The sequence below is a fragment of the Myotis daubentonii genome, chromosome 9 (assembly GCF_963259705.1).
Source record: "Myotis daubentonii chromosome 9, mMyoDau2.1, whole genome shotgun sequence".
NCBI lineage: Eukaryota > Metazoa > Chordata > Mammalia > Chiroptera > Vespertilionidae > Myotis > Myotis daubentonii.
This window is the reverse complement of record NC_081848.1, coordinates 42,593,101-42,616,845: the sequence shown is the minus strand read 5'-3', so window position 1 is coordinate 42,616,845 and position 23,745 is coordinate 42,593,101. Positions and strand designations below refer to the sequence as shown.

The following is a 23,745-nucleotide window of genomic DNA, read 5'->3' as shown; positions in this document are numbered from 1 at the left end:
GAAGAAGCCTGGTGCCTTTGAAGACTGAAAGGCAGCCAGAGTCGCCAACATATCGTGAGTGAGGGGTTAGGAGGGGGAAGGGTCTGGTGTGAAGCTAGGGCAACCGGCAGGGGCCACACTGATCTGGACACTGCAGACCCTAGTGAAGAGCTTGTTTTTCTAAATGTGATGGGAAGCTTAAAAGGGTTTCAGGCAGGGGAACAAAATAATCTCCTTTATGTGTTAAAGATAATTCTGGCTGCAGAGTGGAAAATGGACTGTTGGGAGGCAAGTATGAAGAAGGGACACCAATTACGAGTGTTTTTTTTTTTTCCATTTACTGTAATCAAAGCAATGGCCTAGGGCAGGCCAAGATGGTGAAAAGGAAATGGATTCAGGATACGTTTTGAAAGTGGACTCAATAGGACTGACTGATGGACTGGATGAGGGGAGTGAGGGAAAGAGAAAACGAGGGGAACTGAGTAAAAACTTAATGTGCAAGCAGGGCAGGGGTGAGTGAGATTGAGAACTATTATACTAAACCAAGTTTGGATATTCTGGCATCTACTTATCCAGGTCCTTGCTTAATACAGAAACAAGAGTTGGTTATATCAAGACTAGGAAAGATAAAGATGAACCACCTGCTTTGTAAAAAATTTTTATTTTAATATCAATTTGAGAATCACCTTAATAGAGGGTCTTGTGTTAAGCAGGCAACTGATAACAAGAGCAAGAGTTCTATGAATGGAAAGTTTATCAGATGCCAGGCACTGTGCCAAGTGCTTTGCTATAAAAGTGTTATTTAATTTCAACTAGCCTTATAGTATTATCCCCATACTACAGATAAGAAAACTGAGGCTCACAGAGACTAAGGGACTAGTGTGGTCATATAGCTCCTTAAGAGGCTGAGACGGGATTTTAACCCAGGCAAATGACATCAGAGCCTAGACTCTGCACCTCTAATATTAACTGAACACCAATTTTATGTTAAGCACAGTATGAGAGGCTGGGTAGATACAGTTATATGTGTCTTCAGAGCTGTTACAATTTAATATGAGCAATGTGTTAGAGAAATACAAACCTTGTATGAATAAACAACTTTGCAGGTGAGTGGATAATTTCTTAAGGTGCCAGAAGGGCTGGAACTGCTGTCATCAAAAACATCCATGTTGTCTTCAAACTCTTCTTCTTCTCTTTCAGTATCTGCATTAAGCTAGGAAAAATTAGAAGCCATTGGCTACCTTAAATATTTCAAGAAAGTGGTTGAAAGCAAGAGAACACTTAAAACCTGATTATTTCAAAATATTAACTTATTCAACTGCATAGAGAAATAAGTATCTATTCTCACTCGCACTTTTCATGTTATGAAAGGACACAGGTTTTTTTTAAAACCAAGAGTAAATGTCTTTCAAGTTTTTATCAGTATCCTTTCACTTTTCACTGTTAAATACCAATTAATAAAGACCTCTTACCATTTTAAACTGATCATATTGGGGAACATTAAAAAGATTTCTAAATGCTACCAAGGATGTGGAGAAACAGGCTTTCATCTATGGCTGATAAAAATGTAATTTGATATATATTTTTTTAAAAAATAACCTACCTACTGAAATAAAAATTAAACATACCACTTGATCTAGCAATTTCACTTCTGTAAATCCATTATGGAGAAATAAAAGCATCAGGATGTGGGACTATATAATCTGGGATGTTTACTGCAACAGTGCATGTAGTGGCAAAAGCCTGAACACAATCTATATGGTCACCAACAGAGGAATGTCTGAATAAACTGTGAGGTGTCTATATTATAGATCAATAACACCAATTAAAAATGAGTTAGGGAATAGAAAGACCAGAAATAAACCCTCCCATATATGATTTGATGATTTTCTACAAGGGTCCCAACACTATTCAATGGGGAAAGGACAGTCTTTTCAACAAATGGTACTGGGAAAATGAGATATCTTCATGTAAAAGAGTGAAGTTAGACCCTTAACTTATAAAAATTAACTCAAATTGACCAAAGACCTAAATGTAAGAGCTAAAACTATAGAATTCCTAGAAAAAAACAACAACAGGGGAAAAGCTTCATGACACTGGATTTGGCAATGATTGCTTGGATATGACACCAAAAGCAAAAGTAATAAAAGAAAAAAAAGATAGATTGGACTTGATCAAATAAAAAACTTTTATGCATCAGAGGACAAGAGTAAAAAGGCAATCTACAGAATGGGAGAAAATATTTGCAAATCATATATCTAATAAGAGATTAATATCCAGAATAGTATATAAAGAATGCCTAAAACACAACAGTAAACAAAAAACCCAATTAAAAATGGATAAAGGACCTAAAAAAACATTTCTCGAAAGAAGATATCCAAACGGGCAATAAGCACATGAAAAGATGTTCAACTTCACTAACCATTGGGGAAACGCAAATAAAAAACGTTGTAACAAGATATCACTTCGCACCCATTAGGATGGCCATTATAAAAAGACAGGAAATAAGTGGAGATAAGTGGAAAAATTGGAGTACTTGTGTACTGCTGTTAGGAATGTAAAATGGTGCAGCTGCTGTGAAAAAATGGTATGGCAGTTCCACAAAAAATATAACATAGAATTACCATATGATCCAGCAATTTCACTTCTAGGTATATACCCAAAGAATTTGAAAGCAGGGACTTGGAATAGATATTTGTATGCCAATGTTAATAGCAGCACTATTCACAGTAGCCAAAAAGGTGGAAGCAACCCAAGATGAATGGACGAACAAAATGTTGTAAACACATACAATGGAATATTACTCAGCCTTAAAAAGGAAGGGAATTATGACACATGCTACAATATGGGTGAACCTTGAGGACATTAATATTAAGTTAAATAAGCCAGTCACAAAAAGATAAAAAAGTACAATTCTACTTATATGAAGTACTTAGAATAGTCAAATTCACAGAGACATAAACTAGAATGTTGGTTGCCAGGAATTGGGGTTTGGGGGGTGAGGAGTTTTACTTTTGCAAGATGAAAAGAGTTATGGAGATGGATGATGGTTATGTCTGCACAACAACGGTACTGTACTTAATGCATATAAACTGTACACTTAAAAATGGTGTAAATGGTCCGTTTTATGTTATGTATATTTTACCACAAAAGGGGCATTTTTCCTTTTGAAATACAGCACGAGGGAAACAATTTTTAACAAACTTTAAATATGCCAAAACCAGTTTGGCTCAGTGGATAGAGCGTCAGCCTGCAGACTGAAAGGTCCCAGGTTCGATTCCGGTCAAGGGCATGTACCTGGGTTGCGGGCACATCCCCAGTAGGAGATGTGCAGGAGGCAGCTGATCGATGTTTCTCTCTCATCGATGTTTCTAACTCTCTATCTCTCTCCCTTCCTCTCTGTGAAAAATCAATAAAATATATTAAAAAAAAAGTTTAAATGTGTATTAGTCACCACAGCTAGAAGGCACATATTAACTAAAATGGTACAAAATACAAAAAATGTATTTACCTAGAGTGCTGTCCATGATATTAAAGTACAAATAATATTTATATAATCATAACTATCTGACAGGGGAAGGTAGACTAAAAAGAGTAATGACCGGAGAACAGAAGAGGTGACTGACTTGTTTTTTATATACCCTGTACTATCTGAGCTATTAGAACAGCTAAAAATCCAATAAAGATGAAACAAAACCAGGCTTAAAGGTTTCTTTGTTTGTAGCTACATATAAGCACTTATTTGGCTACATTTCCCCGTTTAAACATTCAAAGGCACCAATGTTTGTACATTAAGGATATAACATTATTAATGAACAGTCAGAACTGGGCCTCACAATTAATTAAAATATCAAATACCGACTATACGTTGAACACTGTGCTAGGCTCTTAGATATGAAATGGAGGGCACCATCATGCTTTGCAGGAGCTCACAATCTAAGTGGAAAACTACCGCAACTAAATGCTAAGTGCGCAGGGAAGTATGAATATGGAAGAGGTCACTGGAGAAGGTCAGAGATTTCCTGGATTTAATGAGTCAAAAAGTAGAGGCTGCCTTTATTGTTAAGTTCTACTTTTTAATAAATTAAAATGACTTCTCTTGAGTAATTATCACTAACATTTTAAAACGGACTCTCCTCTTAACTGCATTTCTCTAACAAAATTCTACAGATTTTTTTTTTTGTATGTGTGGGTTTCAGAAGATTAAATCGTGCATATTTTCTGTCACATGTATTGGGTTTCATTTCAAAATCCCTCATTTATAACTACAATTGAAAATCTCCACAACTGAGTGAGGTAATTGTGTGCCTCATCTTACAAATAATTCACCTATGGTCAGTCAGGTCAATGACAAAAAGTAGGCTCAAATCTTGACCTTTCAAATCACCTCAGGCTTATGATTCTACTATTTCCCAACAAGGCATTGTGTCATAAAAGACGAGAATCATATGCTAGAAATTGCTTTCATGTTCTAGTAAAATAATTGTTGACATTACAAAATGAAACAAAACAAAAAACACCCATACATCTTTAAAAACTAAAATTAAAGCCAGTGTGGGTAGAACAAGTTTCCAAAAATATATAAGGAATGTTAATATGTATTGTGCTTTGGCACTGGGAGTCAATCCAAAACATTTTATCTTGGCAACGCTGATTGATACTAAACATTCCGTCCTTCCCCTTTATGTTCTGAGTTCATTTTTTGATTCTCATGAAAGGGAACGAAAGGTTGTGGCGACAGCAGTAGGGGTCACAGCCACGTGCTTTTTGCATGGCTCTGTTTCATAACAGCTGCTCTCTTACCCTTTCCCCTTCCTGCCACCTGACAGGACTTCAATCACTATTCTTTCTAGCTGTACTAATATTTTCCCTTTCTTTGATGTTGTAAAATGCTTACTCTTATTGCAAGGGCAGATAAGAACCTTTTTGAGTTGGTTTCAGTAGCCATCTTCTTGTACTTGGCAAAGTAAGCTCTGAAAGGGCTTTAAGGTCCGATAACGAACTGGAAAGCAATGGGGCCTCTAGGTTCAACACATATGGGCTTGAACGCTGACTATGCCATTTACTTGTTGTGTGACTTTGGGGAAATTTATTTAACTTTTCAATGTAATCTCTATAATGGAGACAATCCTTCTTCATATGAAAAGGTGTTCAACATTAATAATGAAATGCACATTAAAACTATAATGATACACTACTGAATACCTATTAGAATGTCTAAAGTTAAAAAGACTGACCATACCAAGTGTGGGCAAGGCCGTGGAACCACTGGAAACACCAGCATCCTATTGATGGGAATGTAAAATGGTACCACCACTCTGGAAAACAGTTTGGCAGTTTCTTAAAATGTTAAATATATACCCACTATAATGTTATCATCACAATTAGCTAGTTAATAATAGGCAGAGAGCAAAGGGGAGGCCAGACATTACAAGCATGGCCATCTGGGCAGCTTTACCAGGAAGCTACAACTTCACGCTCCCCAGGGAACCACCTGTCCATACCCTGTAGATCTCTGAGGAAAGGGCTGAACAAAGGGGGAGATGGGTACATGCACAGTGAGGTTGGCGTGATGTAGGGAAGATGCTTGCCTGTCAGTCTAGCCCGGGGAACAATGGATTGGGTAGATGGTAGACCCCATCAGACATGCATGAAATGTTGGAAAGTTAAAATCCTCCAAGTGTTCCCTCTTTCTTATTCATCTCTCAGTCGTTCTTGCCCTCTCTTGCTCTGTGACCTGCACTTGCCTATTCTCTCTCCATAGCCATGTGGCCTTAAGCAGCCACACATGCAGACCCCACATACAATGGACTAGAGCTGGGAACACAAACTAAGCTAGCCAGATTAATATGGAGCAGAAACTATGGGCAATACCCTTAAACCTGGCTCTGCTGAAAACAAGACTGGACTTCTTCCATGAGGAGACAGACAGAAATGGGACCTTGGAGGGAACCCCCTTAATTTTAGATAATCGATCAAGCTTTCCACAAAACCCCATCCTCCCGTGGGGGCCTCAGGAAATTCTTTTCCTCGGGGCACCCCAAGAACTCCACTTCCACCGATAATATAACCCACTCAAAACATACGTTCAAAGCAGTTTTTCTTGTAATCGCCCCATAACCCAAATGTCCATCATCAGGTGAATGGATAAACAAACTGTGGTATATTCATACAATGGAACACTACCCAGCAATGAAAAGATGGAACTACTGATACCTGCATCAGCATGGGATGATCCTCAAAATAATCATGCTGAGTGAAAGAAGCCAAACATCCCCACCCCCCAACAAAGTGTACACATTGTATGACTCTGTTTATATAAAATTCTAGGAAATTCAAACTAACCTATAGTGGCAGGAAGAAGATCAGTGGGCTGATTGAGGCGCTGGAAGGAGCGTGAGGAAACAAAGTTCTCACTGGTGCATTCATATGTCCAAATGTACCTAACTGTATGCTGTAGATATTTACAATCTGTTTATGTCAATTATACCTCAGCAAAGCTGTTAAAAATATCAGTAAAGCTTGGAAATTTTAATGACAACTGGCCACATAGTACTTGAAAATGCTAGAAGACCACTAGCTACATTGAAAATAGGATGTTCGATGATGATTCAACAAATGCTTTAAAAAAAGAAAAACAGGAATGCACAGCAATTAAAACGATTCATGACAACAGGTAGAGGGATAAAGGGTTAGCCACAGGGTCAGAAAGTGCGGAAAGAGCAGGGCTTCAGAGGCCGACACATCTGGGTTCAAATTCCTGCTCTCTCCACTTCCTAGCTGTGTGCTCCTGGGTGAGATGTTTAACTCTTCTAAGTCCACCTCCTCGTTGGCAAACACATTCAGAATTGTGATCAGTAACTGAAATAATGTAGGAACGTGCCTAGCATAGTACCTGTTACAGAACCGATACTTTAATGATATGCGGTAAGCTCCCTACTTTCAGCAGTATTTTAAGCTGAGTTGGTGCACTTGGATGGAGTAAACGACTTATCTTCAGGTTCAGATGAGTATTTTCGAACAGGCACTACGTGTAAGGATCTGTGTCAGGCACTCACAGCTAAGCAGAAAATCAAAGGACACAATACAGCTGGAGACACTTCTCTTAGAAGTGAAAATCTCTACATCTTTTCAATGTCCACCGTTTGGTGTTAACTGTCATGAGACTGGTTGGCTCAATCTGTGGATACCATCTCAACAGACATACTCAGCTTGCAAATTCACAGCAGCTAGCAAAGGGTTTCATAAGCATTACAGGCTCAATGCATACTTACTGAATTAAACAAAACTGATCCCAACTGGAAATTTGAAATGTCAGTTTCACTAAGAAACGTGGGCTGTTTAAGTATGGAGTTTAATTTAATCCAATAAAAAGACCACTGCCCATTTGGAAATAATGTAAACAAAAGTGACAGAAGATTTCTTCAGGTGTATTTTACAATTTTCTACAGTCTACACTTATCACATTACAAAAGCCCATCATTTATTTTCTTTGGGATTAGCTCAAGTCAACAGATTTTCATATTTCAAAAACAAAGCCCATTGAACTGCAAGGACTATTAGGCATTATTGAGGCAGATGGGAACCAAACTATCATACTGAAGATTAAAAATATTTAATCTCTTTGCCTTTCAGAAACATTATTCAGCATAGTCTACAGAATGAGTGGAGTCAGAATTTACGTCTATGCAACTGTGCAAAATGCTTGTATTCTTAGAGAGGCTGCACAAGCAAGCAGATGTCAGGATGCCTTTGTACAGTAGCTGGGAGAAGTGGCTGAAGACAAGAAAGTCACATAAACAGTGTTAGCTATAGTTTGAGAATCTAAAGAAAAAATAATAAAAAGAACAACAACAAAAAAACCCCCAAGCTCAAACCGAAACAAAGGACTATAGACATCTGACCCAATAAATCTACTTGTAAGACTCTATATTACAGAAAAAATAAACCCAGCATGAAAAAAAGAAGTATGTACACAAATGTTTTTCTAGAGTATTATTTAGACTACCTGGAGGCAATCTAAATATTGAATCTATATGGAACAGTTAGTTAAATGAATTACAGCACGCTTTCCTGATGGAATACTATACAGGCATAAAAAGGATGGTTATGAAGACCATTCAGCAAGCTGGAATGTTAGATGGAAAAATATGCAAAATTAACATTATTATGATAAATATGTTTTTAAAAAAAGAATAGTAGAAAGAGTGAGAAATTACATCAAGTTGCTAACAGTAGTGTTATAAAGATGAGCTTTAGGTAGTTTTTCCCCACTATTGTAATTTTTAATTATAGTCTAGTTATCGAACTTTTTCTATTCTAAAATTAATATAATTTCAAAATTAGGCTGTAAACTGGGTTTATGAGTAAGAGAAGGCAGGAAAATAAGAGAAGGGAGGGATGAGTGAAGGCTGACTGGGTCACTGGTAGCGATCCAGTCATATGAAGCTGTGTGTAGGCTCCGGTTAACCATCAATTGAATATAACCGTAGACTGCTCTCCTTTTAAAAAATGGTGCTATATTCTGTGAATCTTTGTCTCTCCTCCCCCCCTCTTCCTATATTCTGTACTACAGGATAACACAGAAGGCAAAGAGTTAATACCCAATTAAGTACAGTTCTTTCCTTATTTTATAAGGTAAATAGGCACGTAACCACTTTAGCATCTACAAGGCCCTTTACACTGCTGATGTCTAACAGCGGTATTTACCATGTTTTCCAGATGGAAGGGAATTCTAAACTTGATGACTAATGTTTCTGTTGGCATCTATAATGGAAGAAATAATTTAGTCCCCAGACTGTGCATTTGCGATTTATGCTCCTAGCCAGCTAGCTGTCAGTGAAGAGATAACTCCCTGTGAATAATTTCAGTGCTGTCACTTAAAAGCAGGTTAAATAAATATTGAGGCTTCATTAAGCTATTCTGTGCCTACATCTTTCCCTTATTTTTATTGTTAGTAGAGTTTCCACACAATATATCCTTCAGCTGAAAGCGTGAAGACACAAGCTCCATAAGACTGACTAGAGCAGTGGTCGGCAAATTGCGGCTCGCGAGCCATATGCGGCTCTTTGGCCCCTTGAGTGTGGCTCTTCCACAAAATACCACGTGCGGACGCGCATGTACAGTGCGATTGAAACTTTGTGGCCCGCGCGCAGAAGTCGGTATTTTTTGGAAGAGCCACACTCAAGGGGCCAAAGAGCCACATGTGGCTCGCGAGCCGCAGTTTGCTGACCACTGGACTAGAGGAAAGGAAGAGTGAAAAGGAATTGCAACATGCTCCTTTCACAGGAGATATGGTATGTCTCTACATGAGTTGATGTCTTTGGACAGTTCTCAAAAATATCCAATTTAATCAACACTCACTGCCCGACTGTACACTCACTGCCCGACTGTACCCTCACTGCCCAACTGTACTCCTCACTGCCCGACTGTACCCTCACTGCCCGACTGTACTCCTCACTGCCCGACTGTACACCTCACTGCCCGACTGTACACCTCACTGCCCGACTGGGCACTCACTGCCCGACTGTGCACTCACTGCCCGACTGTACACTCACTGCCCGACTGTACACCTCACTGCCCAACTGTGCACTCACTGCCCGGCTGTACTACGCATTGCCCGACTGTACACTCACTGGACTACTCACTGCCCGACTGTACACTCACTGCCCGACTGTACTGCTCACTGCCAGACACTGTACTAGGCACATCTTTATTTTCTTCCTTCACACTCAGAAGCCTTTTTTTTTTTTCAAATCTCATTTTAAAGTTCTTCATGGACTATCACAAATGACATTTCCTTCTTGGGCAAAGGTCTCTCCTACTTTTCTAGTTGGTATTAAGCTGTACTGACGACTCTTTACAAAATCACGAGATTTTGGAGTTGGAGGAGATCTTAGAATCATTTAACTTTCTTTGTGAAACCCAGAGAGAAGTGACTTTTTCCAAGGTGTGCAGATGAGTTAGGAGTAAGCAACTAAAAAAAAAAAATCTTTATTGTTGAAAGCATTACTCTTCACCCCCGTTAACTCCTTCTAGCCCCCCTTGCAGCCTCCCTAAGCCTTCACCACCCATTTGTCTGTGTCCATGGTTATGCATAATGCATACAAGCTCTTTGACTGATCTCTTTCCCCTCATCCCCCACCTCCACCTTCCCTCAGGAGTAAGCAATTCTGAGTTTGCCATACGGTAGCCCAGTCACACACTAGATCTATAAAAGCCTGTCTGCTCTTTGAGGAAAGAGACCAAGTCTTGTTCATTTCCAGCTTGCTCAGGAAGCAAGCACACAGTTAGGCGGTAAGTGCCAGCCCAGTTGATGCAGTTAGAAAAGATGCTAGTCCAAGGAAAAGCAGGGGCTTGACTGGTTGCCAACAGTGCTGCTGCTGAAGCCAAAAGCAAACCTGTGCCTGGAGTTTGCTGTCATCACAGCTCCTGTACAACAGAATAACCTGAGCAGATGGGAGTTTGACTTTTAAGAGATGCAAACTCTTTTAACCCCAAAGTCAAGTGGAATGTGTGTGCTTATCTTCCCCAGCTGGGTTACCAATAACAGTGAAATAAAAATAAACCTTCAATAGATTATTTTTCCTTAAAATGCACATGCACACACAATCCTTCTTAAATGTGCAAGCAGAATGGTATGTAAAAAAATTGAGAAAAACTCTAGGAATGTTCTTAAACTTTGGCCAATTTCTCTAGCAAGGATGCCTTTTTAAATCTGAAGGGCACAAGGACTGAAGGGGCACTATGGCTATAGTGGGAAGTTGGAAGGTTACAATTTTATTTTTTAGTTTACCACTATTCCCTCTATCCATCCTTCCATCCATCCATTCATTCATTTCTTCCTTCAACAGATGTTTATTGAGTAGCTACTATGTGCCAGGCACTTTGCTGTGTACAGCATGAATCAGGCAGGCATGGAGATTACATTCTAGAGAGAAAGACAGATAATAAACAAAAGAAAACAAATAAAGAAGATAAATATCCTATATAATAAAAGTCTAATATGCTAAGTGTCCAGTCATCTGTTCAACCAATCAAAGTGTAATATGCTAATGATATGCTAAGGCTGCTCAACCACTCGCTATGATGTGCACTGACCACCAGGGGGCAGACAGTTGACTGCCGACCAGTTGCTATGACGGCACTGACCACCAGGGGGTGGATGCTCCAACCGGTAGGTTAGCTTGCTGCTGGGGTCCAGCTGATTGGGACTGAGCGAGACGGGCCGGATGTGCCCTGGAGCCCTCCTGCGGTCCCTACCCGGCTGGTCAACCTCCTGTGTCCCTCCTCGGCCAAGATCCTGCACTGGTGGGGTCCCTTGGCCTGGCCTATGCCCTCTCACAATCTGGAACCCCTTGGGGGATGTCGGAGAGCCAGTTTCGGCCCAACAGCGGAATAACTGGTCGCTATGACGTGCAATGACCACCAGGGGGCAGACACTCAATGCAGGAGCTGCACCCTGGTGGTCAGTGGGCTCCCACAGGGAGAGTGCTGTTTAGCCAGAAGCTGGGCTCACAGCTGGCGAGTGCAGTGGCGGTGGTGGGAGCCTCTCCTGCCTCCGCAACAGCACTAAGGATGTCCGACTGATGGATATCTCCCGAGGGCTCCCAGACTCTGAGAGGGAGCCCCCTCCTTAGTGCACAAATTTCATGCACCGGGCCTCTAGTAGATTATAATAAATGCCACAAGGAAATAAACAAAGAGAGAATAATGGGTGGGGAGGTATCAACAGGGATGACTTTAGTTTGGCCAGACAGGTATCACTATGCCTACCTATATAAATCAGGTGAATCAGTGAACTCTTCTGGGATTCAGATCTCCAACATGAAAAACTAAGGTTTAACATTAACTGGATGACATTGGAGTGGAGAGAGCCCTGGACTTGAAAGTTTAAGCCTGAGTTCTGGCCTTGTTTGTAAGATACTGTCCCCCCGTGAAAGGCTCTGTGAGCAGAGGGTGAAAGCCCTTGTGAACTGAACAGACTAAGGCACAGATTAAGAGTGTTCCTCTCCCTTCTTTAAGATTGTTTCCAACTCTCTGGATGTCTATTTTCATTTACACAGAAAAGACTTCCGAGAACTTCAGAAACCCTAGATCAAAAGTTTTACTTTGCTATTTCCAGACAAGCATATATATTTCATAAATGGGATAATGAATGTGGCAAATCGGCACTGATAAACCAACTAGGGAGAATATATTCTTCACTGAACATTTTTTAAGAACACTATTCCCCTCCAGCCCCTTTCTTTCTTACACTAAAGTTTAACTCAATCAGTGATAGGTTAAAGAAAAAAACAAAACAAACAAACAAAAGCCAAACCACTAGCTAAACCATTACTTTTTTTCTTTAAAATTTTGGCCATTATCAGGCTTGGCTACATAGTCAAAGAATATCCTCCTTCAGTGAGAGTTAGCCTATCTATCACCTCCAAGAAGAGAAGCCATACCGAGTGTAAAGTGCCATTATTGGTCACTGCAGGCAGGCGGGCCCACCGCTCGTTTTCCAGCTCTTCCATGACTTGGTTCATCGCACTCTTCAGCCACGCGTCCACAGAAACACCGATCTGCTTTAGCAGGTCCAGGCGTGCTTCAGCTTTTAACTTAATTATCTAAGAAAGCCAAGAAAATGGTCAGAAGTCAAGGCATTTTCTCTCTCAAATTGATAGTTTTTGTTATTTCTGACATTAACTAGTACAATATTGACATTCCCCAGCAATTCTGCCTTGGCATAATTGTTAATTTTTCAACTGGAGAGACGGAGAGCGGGAAAGGTAGAGAGGCGGTGTGCAGGGGAGGGAACACACGAACAGGAATCCGGCTGCTGACAACAACAAAGGACACACTTGCATCAACAAGAAACATCAACTATAACTTATGAATAGGAAGATACTGATGTGCTATAAAGTCTGCATCCTTTTCTTCTTAATTAGGCTATGCCTCAGAACATTCTAAAATCTATCATCTTCAACAGCCTTCTACCCACCTCTTGGACTTTTTCTTCTCTCTCATCTATTTTTTACAAGTCTGCAAATGATCTCATCATGTCACTCCCTGCCTAAAAACTTTCATGGCTCCTGACTGCCTAGTGAGTAAAGATTTTAAATTATTATGCAGCTGTCAAAAAGAGTAGAAATTGAGAATAAAACGTTCCTTTTCTCTAAATTAAAGGGAAAGACTGCCTGTTTTGGCTCTTGTTCCAAGAGGTAAGCAAGTAATCATTGAACCAGTTTAAACCTGTCTCTAAAATAGCAAATTCTTTGCTCCAATAGCCATGCCCCTGAGAGCAGTCAATCAGTGACAGGCAGCCAATCAACCAGAGCCTCACTCCAGTCATCATCACTCCACCAATCTCTCTATCCACCACAGCTAAAAGTGAGCCCATCTGTAAAACACTCCCTGTTTTGAAAATATGCCAATCTCTGAAATCCACACTTCTCAAAACCCTACATGACAGTTCTACTTTGTTCAGAGAGATTGTATTTTGTAAGTATCATCCTCTTTTGCTTTAGCAAGTAGTATATTTAGCTTCATTGCTCCACAAATTAGAGTAGTAGTCTCTTCCTCCAACGTTGAAGGCTCCACTAAGGTAATTTTAAGGACCTTTACTTGATGGCCTTCTGTGGGACTCTTGGACAAACAAGTGTGCTCACTGAGCCCTTCTGGCACGAAATTTGATGGGGGAGTTGGTATCCAAAAGGATCTGAGCTCTGACTTAGGTCATTGAGTTCTCATTGCTGAATTTATTTTTGTATTCCGAAGATTTTTAGGCACATGTATTTTAAAGAATTGAGATCATTCCTGTATCTTCTTTAAAAAAAACGTCTAATTAGATCGTTTGCCCATTTTAAAATTAGGTTGCCTATTTATTTATGGCTTTTAATGTATTTTTATTGATTTCAGAAAGGGAGAGGGAGAGAAACATCAATGATGAGAGAGAACCATTGATTGGCTGCCTCCTGCACACCCCCCACTGGGAATCGAGCCCACAAGCTGGGCATGTGCCCTGACCAGGAATTGAACCATGACCTCCTGGTTCATAGGTCGATGCTCAACCACTGAACCCACACTGGCCAGGCTGGGCTGTCTTTTTATTTTGTATCTGTCTTTTAATTGTAAGAGTTTTTATGTGTTCTAAATAAAAGTCTCTTATCAGATACATACTTTCCAAATATATTTTTCCCCATCCTGTGGGTTTGTTTTTTACTTTCTTAATAGTGTCTTTTGAAGCACAAAAGTTTTCAGTTTTGATTAGGTCCAAGTTATATTGCTTTGGCTTTTGGTTCCATATCTAATACACTAATCCAAGGTCACAAAGATTTATCCCTATGGTTGATTTCTTATAAGAGTTTTCTAGTTTTAGCTGTTACACTTAGGTATTTGATAATTTGGGGTTAATTTTGGTATATGGTGTAAGGTAGGGGTCCAACTTCATTCTTTTTGCATGTGTATATTCTGTTGTTTCAGCACCATTCCAGTATGTATTTTAAACAAATATAGGCACTGAAATGTTTAAAACAAAATAAAACAAAACAAAACAAAAAAACAGAGTACCCTGCCTGGTGTGGCTTACTTGGTTGAGCATTGTCCTGTGCACCAAAAGGTGGCCAGTTAGGTTGTTGGTTTGATTCCTGGTCAGAGCACATGGCCAGGTTGTGAGCTCCATCCTAGGTGGGGTGCTTGTGGGAGGCAGTCGATCAATGTTTCTCTCTCTCTCTCTCTCCCTAAAAATCAATAAAAACGTATTTTAAAAAAAGAGTAAACCCTTTCTTGGAAATCATAAATGTAAGCCATTTAGCTGCTAAAAAAAAGAAAGAGAAAATGAGAGAGAGATTAGTTTATTCTATTTTCTCAATAACAAGAAATCTAGTTTCCATAAGACTTATTTTTGCCAGTACTTTACCAAATAACTGACTACAGTTCCAGAATAAACATTACTATCTTTCCTTTAGAGTTTCAACTGTTTATATTTTAACAACTGCTTAAAAGCAGAATTTTCCAGTGTTTTCAAATGAATTTTGATGATTTGCCAATGGATTACAATTTTGCAGAGTATAGCTGTCTGTAACTTGATGGCACTCTAAATACAATGTGACCAACTCATTTTTAGAACTTGTAAAGAGACAAAGCTTTTTTAAATGATGTTTTATAAAGTCAGATCCTTTAAGATACAATATCATGGTGTATGAACACTGTCTGATTTTAATATAAAATATAATAGAAGCATATCTAAGTATTAAGCCATAGTTGAATTTATGAAACTTTGATAGTTATAAAGTCTGTATATCTCATTTCATTTAATCCATACAACAATTCTGGGAATGAATATTATAACCTCTAGTTTATAGATGAGAAAAATGATTTAATCAAGGTCATATTAATTGTGGTAAATTGTTATCCTCAACGAATCATGCCTCCTAGTGTCCATATAGTTCCCTCCACGTTAATTCTGGGCTTGTCCATCTAATATGCTTTGGCTAATGGAACAAATGCAAATTTGATGCAAACAGAGGTTTGATGAGTGCTCTGAGGACTTCATTTTCTTGGAATGTGCTTCCATCATGTGAGGAAGCCCAGTTTTAGCCTGAGGATGAAAGACCATTTGGAAAACAAACACCTAGTTCTCTAGCAGACCCTCTAGCTCAGTGATGGCGAACCTTTTGAGCTCGGCATGTCAGCATTTTGAAAAACCCTAACTTAACTCTGATGCCATGTCACATCTAGAAATTTTTTGATATTTGCAACCATAATAAAACAAAGATTTATATTTTTGATATTTATTTTATATATTTAAATGCCATTTAACAAAGAAAAATCAACCAAAAAAATGAGTTCGCATGTCACCTCTGACACGCGTGTCATAGGTTCGCCATCACTGCTCTAGCTGAATGCAGCTCAATGAGGAATCTCAATCAAAACCTGCAAAAAAATAAATAAAATAAAAAATAAATGCACAATCAACAGCCAGAATGGTGAGAGATAATAAATCATTGTTGTTTTGGTCATAAAATTATGTGGTTTTTTTTTTAAGGTAGCAACAGATTATGGTGCTTGAATAGTTTAATTTCCAAATATCTGGGGATTTTCCAGGTATCTTTTTTGTTATTGATTTTTAATTTAATTCTGATGGGTCAGAGAACATATTTTGCCTGATAACAATTCTTTAAAACTTACTGACAGTAGTTTATGGTGTAGTATTTGATTTTGTTGAATATTCCATATATACTTTAAAAGTGTGGTGGAGTGTTCTATAAATATAGCAATTAGGTAAATTTGATTGACAATATTGTTCAAGTCTTCTATATCTTTACAAATTTTCTAGCTCCTTGTTCTATCAATTACTGAAGGGGATGTTGTAGAATTGTCTATTCTTTCAGTTCTGTCCATTTTTGCTTCATATATTTTATAGCTCTATTATCAGTTACATACACATCTAGGATTATGTCTTCTTAATGAACTGATATTATTTTTAATCATTATGAATTATCACTCTTAATATTTCTTGTTCTGTAGCCCATTTTGTCTGATATTAATATAATTACTCCAATTTTCTAATAATTAGATTTCCAGCTCTTGCTTCTTTTGTTTTGTTTTTAACATTTTCCTCTTTTTTTTTTTTTAAAGATGTTTGTTTTAAATACATGTTTATTGATTTCAGAGAGAAAGAGAGAGGGAGAGAGAGAGAGAAACATCAATGATGAGAGAGAATCATTGATCAGCTGCCTCCTGACGCCCCCTACTGGGGATCAGCCCGCAACCTGGGCATGTGCCCTTGACAGGAATTGAACCTGCGACCCTTCAGTCCACAGGCCAACGCTCTATCCATTGAGCCAAACCAGCTAGGGCCAGCTCTTGCTTCTTGCCAAGCACCTGGGAGTTTCTGCTCTACATGCGTTGGGCTAAGGATTTGGGCAGTTACTTACATGCAAATTTGAGACCTCCCTGACATTCATCCTCAAATCAATAAGACTCTGCTAGAATTCTAGTGTGCAGCCTTCAAAAAGAGCTTTATAATGTAAATGTCTAAGTATAGTCCCATTCTGTTAAGGATCAATTTCTCTCCAGTTTTTTTTAAAATTGATTTCAGAGAGAGGAAGAGAGAGGGATAGAAACATCAATGATGAGAGAGAATCTGATTGGCTGCCTCCTGCACACCCTCTCATGGGGAGCGAGTCTGAAAAACCAGGCATGTGCTCTGACTGGGAACTGAACTATAACTTTCTGGTTCATAGGTCGTTGCTCAACCACTGAACCACACCTGCCCGGCTCCTCTCCAGTTTTTATTTATTTATTTAAAAATATTTTTAATAATTTCAGAGAGGAAGGGAGAGATAGAAACATCAATGATGACAGATAATCATTGATCGGCTGCCTCCTGCACGCCCCTTACTGGGGATGAAGTCCACAACTCAGGCATGTGCCCTTGACCTTAATCAAACCTGTGACCCTTTAGTCCGCAGGCCGACACTCTATCCACTGAGCCAAACCAGCTAGGGCTCGATCTTTTTCTATGTTTGAAAAATTTTACAATAAAAACTGAAGAAAGTGACTAGCTAAGAGTCTGCTAACATACCATATTATAAGAGTACAGTGAAATCCCACAATGACAGGCCCTGAGGTAATGGGACTTTGGATATAATGTCAGTGGAAATTTTGTCTTAACAGCAGGCTCACCTTAGCATTTCATTAACCTTGCCGTAATGAAGCCTCACATTTTATACAACAAAACTTTTTAGACTTCTCTTAGAGCATTATGGCAAGGGTCTTACCATTTTGAGTTACGGAGGTATAAGGATGACATAATTTTCTTTGGAGGGAGAACTATATTATTATGATTTCATTATTAAAGAATACACTTCTATGGACTGTCATGAAGTCCTGGCTGGGCAAACAGAAGCATGATCTAGAGCAGTGGTTCTCAACCTTCTGGTCCTTTAAATACAGTTCCTTACGTTGTGACCCAACCATAAAATTATTTTCGTTGCTACTTTATAACTGTAATGTTGCTAGTGTTATGAATCGTAATGTAAATATCTGATCTGCAGGATGGTCTTAGGCGACCCCTGTGAAAGGGTCGTTCGACCGCCAAAGGGGTCGCGACCCACAGGTTGAGAAACGCTGTTCTAGAGGTAACTACACCCTACTCTGGACTTACTGGTCATAACCACTGTCTTGTCTCTACCTTAGCTGAAAACCCAGACTCACGAGGCCTCAATCCCTGCTCTCCAATTCGTGGAAGATGCCAAAGCCAGCTATGTGGGAGGCTTTCTCAGAGAAGACGATGACTGTCCTCTCTGGAGACAAACCCTCTGCTTTGCGTTATGAGGCAGACAGCAACCCCAACCCACGGTCAGGTTGGGACCTGCGCAGGCCTCAATGACTCAGTAATTCTGAATTGAATTGATAGTGTGCAACAGAACCTTAGGAAATAATTTAAGAAAAAACGGTTGTCTTTGAAAATGTGTTTATATAGACAATAATTGATATTTTTGTTTTGTTAATTCATTTGATACCAAGTACTTTGGCTTTCAAATGTACCTACAATTCAGATCATAGACTATAGTTAACATCTTGGAGAAAGAATCGTATAGTCTGTAGTTCCTCCTGCAGACCTTACACTAAATGTGAGTTACTAACCATTTCTGGATATCTTTAACTTCTTACATCAACTTTCTCCTCTTTGTGTTAAACATTTCATTGTCATAAGGAGAGAGAACTGCCCTCAAGCGAAATAAAAGGCACAACTTAAATATAAAAATAATTGTGTTCTGGAACAACGTAAGTTATGTACAGCTTCCAAAAAGATGGCTTTTAAAACTCTTGGCTTCTTGGCAAGCTACTTTTAAAATAGGTATGACATGTCAGATGAAGAATGTGTGTATGTCTGTGTAACAAAGGAATTTCAAAAATTCAAATACCTCAATACCAGGTTAGGAAAACTGTTATTAAAGTGTAATTTAACCAGCTATTGCCTCATTTCAATTCTTGAATTAATCAGGGGCCACCAACAGTAGCATTTCTAGTACCAATATTCTTGTGACCATCAGAGAGATCGTAACAATGACAACGGTTTGTTCATCACTGTGTGTCTAAAATACTCATCAGGCCCTGGCTGGTTTGGCTCAGTGGATAGAGCATTGGCCTGCGGACTGAAGGGTCTTGGGTTTGATTCTGGTCAAGGGCACGTGCCCGGGTTGCGGGCTTGACCCCCCAGTGTGGGATGTGCAGGAGGCAGCCAATCAATGATTCCCTCTCATCACTGATGTTTCTATCTCTCTTTCCCCTCTCCCTGCCTATCTGAAATCAATAAAGATGTGTCTAAAAAAAATTTTAAAAAATAAAATACTCATCAGTATCTGGCACAGAGCAGGAACTCATTAAGTATTTGTCAAACTAATCAGTTAGTGAATCTGCTCCCCAATTGATCATCCAGTAATTAATTATTCACTACATAACTCCTATTCTTTTGAAAAGCACAAACCATTTACATTTTCAATTTCTTATGAATGGAAAAAGTTTCTTTATTACTGAGCACCACACAGAGGTTTTTATTCTAATTAGCAACACTGAATGGAAACACAATGTAGAAAACACTGGATGAAGCAGATGAGCCATCAAGGGAGGATAACACGCATGCTAGTAGGAGTTAAAACAAACACGAATGTAGTCCTAGAAGTGGGGTTACTGGGTCGAATGAGAAACACCAGTCGGAAAGGATGTTCACAGTGGCACAATTCACCATAGCTAAGATTTGGAAACAGCCTAAGTGCCCATCGGCAGAGGAACGGATTAACAAACTGTGGTACATAAGCACAATGAAATATGATGCCGCTATAAAAAAGAAGGAACTTTTACCATTTGCCACAACATGGATGGACCTGGACAGCATTATGCTAAGCCAAATAAGCCAGTCGGAGAAAGATAAATATCACATCATCTCACTCATATGTGGGATAGAATGATCAACATAATTTGATGAATAGGAATAGATAGTTCTAGAGACAAATGGTAGGAGAGGCAGAGTTAGAGAGCAACTAAAGGGCTTGTATGCATGCATATTAGCATAACCAATGGACAGACACTGGGGCGGTGGGGGCTTGCCTGGGGTGGGAATGGCTGGGGGTGAGGGGGTCAAATTGGGGAAAAAGGAGACATATGTAAAACTTAGATAAAAAAAAAAACAACCATGAAGGATATAATGGAACTTTAACCAGCTTTCTCTCTTTGGTGCAGGTATTTATAATAAATAAAGTAAATAACTACTGAATGAAAAGGGAAAATCTAATACAAATGTTATATAGGCAGAAAAAAGAAGAAGGGGGATATATCCAAAAATCTCTTTAGGACAGTCCTCTGAGTACTACTCCAGCACTGCCCTCAGAGTTGCCATCTAATTTTAGCTGAGTTATTCTCTGTATCTGATAAGTGGAAATCAAGTGAGTTCAAGTCAAGATAGCAAGATTAACTACATTTCACAGACATTCAAAACTGAGATAATGAACCTGGCCTCATGGTTTTTTGCATGTTCCATATCTGGGTAAGAAAATTATTTTTGAGAATGCAGACTTAAAAACTGGTATTGGGAAAAATGAGACATTTTGTTGTGGGAATCTCACTTCATATTTTTACCTTTAAGCTAACAAACACAGGGAAGTTTAGCATATTCATGGAAATAAAAGATCATTCAGGCTAAATGTAGTCTGTGTGACTGATACCTACTACCACTCTACTGAGGGGTGTGGTGGAGCTAGGATAGCAGACGGCGACACCATGGATGGAGTCTGGGAATGGAAAATACAAGAGAAAACACACCCTTCAGAAAACTTCTGAGACTTGTTCTATCAAAGCTCAGAAACTGGCTTCACCGAGTTTGAAGAAACAAACAAGAAAAGCTCTTCTACACAAGCCAACGTTTCTCAAACTAGGAAAGGACCTGCCAATAGTACTTGGCCAGCCCACTCGGGTAGCGGTTGAGCCCTGCCCCTGAATTCAGAGAGGAAAATGGCTATTTATTGTACGCTCTGCCCTCTTCACTACGGAGGCCGTAGATCGTCTGCCAGGAAAAAAGGCGAGTTGTGGTTACTAGGGCTCCTCTAGGCCACGCAGATGGCAAGCTGTTTCTGGTTCAGGTCACTTCCATGGGCTTGTGCCAGAAACATGCTCATAGTTTCTATGTTTGCCTATGCTACTCTCCACCACACCCTCCGCCCCCACCACTGGAACACGTCCTCAAAGTCCCTAGATCCTGAGGGGGTGTATGAAAACACTGGTTTAAATGAACCCTCAACCAATGAAGAATTCTGAGTATAGAGTCCCAGGAGATGTTTGCCCAGAACCGTAAAGCTGCGCCATGTCCCAGAGGAGCTTATTTTGGGAAGATCTGACTGTTAGAAGGTATTTCCCAATACCAAGCTCAGATCTGCCTCCTTCCTGTCTTCTTGTTTTGGTTCAAGTTCTGCCTTTTGAGGTTGCATGGCATAAATCTGTGCTATCCCTTTTCCCCTGGCTAATCAACTATTACTAATCTGTTAATACTCATCTTAAGTCCTACTTCTTCTGTATTACCTGCCCTAACAACTCCTCCCAGTGACCTGTTTCTTCTGAGTTTCTTTTTTAATTAATAATTTTTATTTCTTAAAATATTCCTCCCAAACCCCCCTTGACATTTCCCCGGCCTCCCCTACCCCCCAGTGTCTTGTGTCCATTGGTTATTCTTATATGCATGCATATAAGTCCTTCGGTTGATCTCTTAACACCCCCCCCCCCCCAAACCCTCCCCAGGCTTCCCACTGTAGTTTGACAGTCTGTTCAATGCTGCTCTGCCTCTGCATCTATTTTTGTTCGTCAGTTTATATTGGACTTTATTATCCGTTTCAACCTCACCAGGGCCGTCCCTACCTCACCGGTGCCGTACCTCACCAGGGCTGTTTCAACCTCACGGGGCCGTCCCGCCTTCTGCATTTCTTAAGTGCCAGGTATGCTGCAGTGGACCACTCCTCGGCACTTGTGCCTTACAGTCTTAGCTCTCTGGCATTCCTATGCCTTCCTGACAAGACTGGATAGCCTCAGTTTTTCTTGAATATCTCCTTCCACATCCCATCCATGGTGCCCTGGTCCTCCATGAACTGGTCCTCACCATGATTCATTTATTTACTGTCTACCACATTTCCTTATAAAACTCTAATCAAATCTAACTGCCAAACTATCGCCTACGTCTTCCTCCTTTTCAAATAGGTTCTTTCTTTCCATCTTAACCTTCCCCCTTGAAGTCAGGGAATATTAGCCTCAGGTACACGAACATCTGGAAACTGTTCATAAAAATGTTCTGTTTTTTGGTGGGAGAGGGGGTCTCACATTTTCATACAATGCTTCAAGGGTCCCATGGCAACCCCTTCCCCCAATTAAAACCACTGTTACAACTTTTTAAAAAACTCCCACCCGAGGATATGTTTATTGATTTTAGAGAGGGTGGAAGGGAGAGAGGGAGAAATAGCAATGTGAGAGAGAAACATCGATTGGTTGCCCCCTGTAGGCGCCCCGACTGGGGATAGAACCTGCGACCTGGGTATGCGCCCTGACCAGGAATCAAACCCACAACCTTTTGGTGTACAGGATGATGTTCCAACCAACGGAGCCACACTGGCCAAAGCTGTTGTAACTTTTTTGTCTTGTCGGCTTTTCTCTTCTTAAAAGCGTAGCTTATGCCTCTAGCCCAGGGGTGGGCAAACTTTTTGATTCGAGGGCCACAATGGGTTCTTAAACTGGACCGGAGGGCCGGAACAAAAGCATGGATGGAGTGTTTGTGTGAACTAATATAAATTCAAAGTAAACATCATTACATAAAAGGGTACGGTCTTTTTTTTTTTCTTTTTTCTTTTTTTTTAGTTTTATTCATTTCAAATGGGCCGGATCCGGTCCGCGGACCGTAGTTTGCCCACGGCTGCTCTAGACCCATGATTCCAGAGGACTTCCATATAGGGGAGGCTCTTCTAGGCTCTGAACATATATATTAAGTTTCTATACCGTGAATTTGAATGATTTATTACGAACACTGTGAAAGTTTAAAATTACTATCTTCATTGTAACTTCATTCTATTTTTTACTTAATGTTTCATGACTGTAAACTTTTCTTAGAGGGTTTAGTGTCCTTTTGTCGTGTGTACCACCTCCTAAGAAGCAGTTACTAAAAAATAATACTCTTGATACAGATGAAGATGGTGAATCATCTTCAGAATAATCAGTGTCTAGAAACTGAATTCTAAAGGTACATATCACACCTGAGACATTGACGAGGCTGGGCAAAATGAGCTATCACCTCACCTCTGCTTTACGAATGTTTTCTTTAGCTTCATCTATTTTCTGTTCCAGCTCTACTCGGCTTTGCTCTGATGCTGGAGCTCCATGACATTCCAGATCACCTAGAACCTGTTAAAGAAAACAAAAAAATAATGACTGATTTTTCTTAAAAGATTATTTATTTATTTATATACATTTTATTGATTTTACAGAGAGAAAGGAAAAGAGTTAGAAACTTCGATGAGAAACACTGATCAGCTGCCTCCTGCACACGCCTTACTGGGGATCAAGCCTGCAACTGAGGTACATGCCCTTGACCACAATCGAACCTGGGACCCTTCAGTCAGGCCGATGCTCTATCTACTGAGCCAAATTGGCTAGAGCAGTATTTAGATAATTTAAAAGACTTTAGTGATGAGTGGCAACGACTAGTTTTTTTAACCTTTAATTTTTTTCAGTTTTTATTTGTTA

General features: G+C 39.7%; 1 protein-coding gene across 2 annotated transcripts in view; it reads right to left on the bottom strand.

Annotated features, from left to right (window-relative positions):
• The window catches only part of FCHSD2 (FCH and double SH3 domains 2), a 178,275-nt gene that overhangs the window by 13,329 nt on the left and 141,201 nt on the right, over positions 1 to 23,745 (bottom strand). For both annotated transcript variants that reach the window (XM_059708535.1, XM_059708536.1), the window contains 3 exons: positions 23,299 to 23,403; positions 12,429 to 12,590; positions 1,061 to 1,192 (listed from right to left, as the gene is read on the bottom strand). In XM_059708535.1, the coding sequence (XP_059564518.1) occupies positions 1,061 to 1,192; positions 12,429 to 12,590; positions 23,299 to 23,403 (399 nt within the window). The remainder of the gene's footprint in view (positions 1 to 1,060; positions 1,193 to 12,428; positions 12,591 to 23,298; positions 23,404 to 23,745) is intronic.